The 3,570-nt window shown below is 64.1% G+C and overlaps 2 protein-coding genes across 3 annotated transcripts in view; both read right to left on the bottom strand.

Moving 5' to 3' along the window:
* The window catches only part of LOC104132905 (neuronal acetylcholine receptor subunit alpha-10), a gene marked incomplete at its 3' end in the record, with an annotated part of 13,011 nt that extends 11,834 nt beyond the window's left edge, over positions 1-1,177 (bottom strand). The window contains exon 1 of the mRNA XM_035901658.1: positions 1,157-1,177. Within this exon, the coding sequence (XP_035757551.1) occupies positions 1,157-1,177 (21 nt within the window). The remainder of the gene's footprint in view (positions 1-1,156) is intronic.
* Positions 1,178-1,496: 319 nt separating this feature from the next.
* Positions 1,497-3,570, bottom strand: part of NUP98 (nucleoporin 98 and 96 precursor) — a 36,302-nt gene continuing 34,228 nt past the window's right edge. The window contains exons 30-31 of one of the 2 annotated variants that reach the window (XM_035901655.1): positions 3,407-3,518; positions 1,497-2,964 (exon numbers count right to left, since the gene is read on the bottom strand). In XM_035901655.1, coding sequence (XP_035757548.1) covers positions 2,747-2,964; positions 3,407-3,518 — 330 coding nt within the window. In that variant the 3' untranslated portion in view covers positions 1,497-2,746. The remainder of the gene's footprint in view (positions 2,965-3,406; positions 3,519-3,570) is intronic. The other variant, XM_009646243.2, reaches the window with a different exon arrangement.

The following is a 3,570-nucleotide window of genomic DNA, read 5'->3' as shown; positions in this document are numbered from 1 at the left end:
GGCGGGGGGGGGTGGGAAATGGAGAGGTCCCCCCGAGGGGCCCCGCTGGGGCCTGGCAGGGGACCAGGACGGGGTTTGGGTGCAGCTGAGCCCCTTGGGCCGGGTCTGGGTGCTGAGCCGTTGCCGGCAGTGATGCTGCCCAAGCCAGGGAAGGCTCTGCCTGCCGGTGGCCACGCACACCCCGAGCCCTCGGCCCCTCCAGACCCTCCTGGCCACGCCGGTGGGCAGCTCAGTGCCAGCACCACGGTGACAAGGACACGGTGAGCGTGCAGTGGGCTGGAGCAGGCAGGGATGAGGCCGCTCCTCGCTGTGTTGTCTGGGGCTGCGCGCTCCTGCCTGCAGCTCCGCTCCCGGGACGTGAGGGGCATGACCCCAGAGACAAAATCCCGGGAGGGTAAGGGATGTGACCCAGGAGACCAAGCAGCAAGCGGCGGAGAGATCCCGCTGCAGGGGTGCCGGAGCATCTCCCCAGCTCCAGCCATGCGGGAGGCCGCCCGCCCCGGCACCTCCCTGGCTCCTTTCCCACGCTGATCCCCGGCAGCAGACGCCAAGCCGCACGCCGATCCGTTTTAAGGCCGGAGGTTTTGTTTCCAGGCGGTGAATTATTCATCCCCAGCCCGACACCCCGGCCGCGCTGCTCCTCCGCCCAGGGCCGCAGCTGGGTCTGCAGAGGCAATTACGATAATGGAAGGAGGCAAAGCCGGGCTGACCTGGCTCCCCGCGCGCTGCGGCACAGCCGGTGTCACATTCAACGTGCGGCGATGCCAGGACAGCCGCCCCGCGCCGGTGAGGAGACGCACATTGTGGCGTTCCGTGCCCGAGTGCTGGCACTGGGGAGCGGGTCCCCCCCAGCCCCATCTCCAGAAGCGACTGCTCAGCCCCCGGCATCGCCCCAGCTGGTCTGGATTTGCGCCCAGCCGAGGGCATTTCCCTGTGCTTCATCCGGCCCCCGTCTGAGCGCACGCACAGGTTTCAGCCTGAATCAAGCCTGTTCCGCGCCGCGTGGAGAAGCGCTTCCCTCCCTTTGCCGTGAAGCTGCAACCTGGCCCATCCCTCGCCTCTTTCCAGAATTCCCCCTGGCAAGACGGGACATTCCCCGCCCCAGCACCCTCCCTGCCACCCGGCTGCCTCCGCACCCCTCTGCTCCCTGGAGTACGTGCTCCATCATCATCCTCATGGCTCCCCACACCCTCCTGGGGAGGGGCGAGTTGGTGCCACCTCTCCCTGCTTTCTGCCCAGGCTCTGGAGGAGCCTCCCCTGATGGCCACGACCTCCAAAGGTGGGGGAGAAGCCTTGCAGGGACAGGGGCCAGCTCCCTCGGCCCCCATGGGTGCACCCTGCACCCCCGGGAGCTGCGCCCAAGGCACCCAGGTGGGCCAAGCCCAGGGACCCATGCCCACGAACCTGAAATCTTACTTAAAAAGCAAAGGGAAGCGTGGGAATACTATAAACATTTTATTTATTGTTTTCAAAAAGACAGGAAAATAATCTAGATCATTTATTTATAACTTTTTTTTCTTTTTAATAAAAACCTCTACACAACCCTCATGCATAAAGACCTTCAAGGAGCCAAGGCGCAGCAGCAGCGGGCTGGCTGTGGCAGGAGGCGCCGCTGCAGCGACCCTGGAATGGGAGCAGACCGATACGACAGCTTTTCCTCCCTGCTTCCCGAAACAGTCGGATTCCAAACACAGGAAGAGTGAAGACCGTACACACCAGCGCGTGTCGACAGGCTCAGCTGCTCGCCTGCGGGCCGTTCTCACACCGGATGGCAGCTCTGCTCAACGGGACCCAGCTACACGGCAAACGGGGAGATGACAGGGTGCGGGCCAGCGGCACGTGCTGGTCACGGGGTGGCCTGGGCACCGGCACTGGTGGCCACCCGTACCCCTCCCCACGCAGGCAGCCGTCCTGCCTGCGGCATCACAGAGGCAGCTGAAGGGCCTGGGCAGCCGGGCTGCGCTGCTCCTCGGGCAGGTGACCGCAGCTGGCAGCTTCACTTTGGGTGCAGAATTTGCCCCCTCCCGTCAGGAGCCTGGAACACGGCAGCCACGGGGACGAGCTCCTGCCTTTTGTGGTGCGTGGGACCCGGGAGACGCAAGGCGCACACAGAGGTGTCACCTCCCTTCTCCTGCGCCAGGGAAGGAGCTCGCTCTGCTTTTGGAGAGGGAGGATGGAGAAATGAGAGAAACACCACGGTCGCAGGTCTCCAAATTTGCAAGAGAATGCAGGAAAAGACACTTCTGAATTTGGTTTCTCCCCCCACCCCAGAGCGAACTTTTAACACAAAGCCCCAGTTAAAGCTTATCCGCAGTCAGTTCGGGTGCCAGAGGTTCATGGGTTTGCCAAGTGCAGTCCCCCCAGAGCGGGAGCCCGCCCCGGGCAAACTGTCCCAGAACTTGCTTCACCATCCTCTGCGCTGCAAGGGGAGGGGCGAGAAGGGTCGGGCAGGAGCCGAGGCCCGCGCCGTGCCCCCCTCCACAGGCACAGTCTCACCTGCACAGGTTTGGCAAGAGGTGCTTTATTGATGCTAGGAAAACGTCGTGCGGTTGGGGGTGCCAGCCAGCAAGGTCCAACCGGTCTCAGTGCTCCCCCAGGTTACAAAACCTCCTGCGTTAGCCCACGCGCTAAAGCTCTTTTACACCTCTATGGAAAAACCTGCGTGGGTCGAGAGGTTGTTCGCCCTCGGAACAAGGGGAAGGGTTAACAAACGTAAGAACTGTCCATGGGTGGAAGGGAGCCTTCCTCAGTGAGTCCCTACTGTCAGCTCCCGCAGGTAGGACTGGGTGAGGCCACGGAGCTCCTCCAAGGCATAGTCCTCCGGCATAGGCAGCCGTCCGATGTGGGGAGCGAGCAGGCGAAGAGGGACGCGTGGCACGTCGGGCGCGGGGTCGGAGACGGGCTCTGGGGCGTGCTGCAGGCCGAGGACCACCCGCAGCAGGTTAGCGATGCGCTTGGCCATGTCTGGAGAGAGAGCGGGAAGGGGGGCGTCTGACCGCGCGCCGGAGCGGGAGGCAGCACACGAGCCCGTAGGAGCTCAGCCTGCAGCGGAGCGAGCTCCAGCAGCGATTCAACAGGGAATTCTGGAGCCAAGGCGCTGGGCTGGGCCGGTGTGACCGTGCCCTAGGGTGACCTGGCCTTCTCTCGGCTCCAGCAATCGCCTCCCTCCGCACAGCCTTCCTCCACAAGCACAACAAACCATCGGCCTTATCCCTCGGGCCAGGCCGCTCTCTGCAAGCGTGCTCGTGCCTCCCTTGGCACCGCACGCCCACGTGGGGACAAGACACTTCTCAGCGCACGCCAAGGGACAGACGCGCCGGCAGCCCAGGGGACAGCCAGAACCAGCCGGGCGAGGCTGTAAACCCGGCTTTGCCCAGCGGGCTGCGCGGCACCGATGTCTCCGTACCTGACTGAGCCAGGTGGTCCTTCGCGTTGTGGCACTGGATCTGCTCTATCCTGTTGCACAGCGACGTCACTTTGGTATGCAACCGCTCCAGCTCGTAGGTGGAACAATCCAGCTGAGAGCACAGGAGAGTCAGCCCCCGCGCCGCCCAGGGCCCTTCAGCAGGC

This window comes from Egretta garzetta, unplaced genomic scaffold, assembly GCF_000687185.1.
Source record: "Egretta garzetta isolate BGI_Z169 unplaced genomic scaffold, ASM68718v1 scaffold619, whole genome shotgun sequence".
In the NCBI taxonomy this organism is placed as follows: domain Eukaryota; kingdom Metazoa; phylum Chordata; class Aves; order Pelecaniformes; family Ardeidae; genus Egretta; species Egretta garzetta.
Note: the sequence above shows the minus strand (reverse complement) of the source record. Positions and strands in the feature narration are given on the sequence as shown.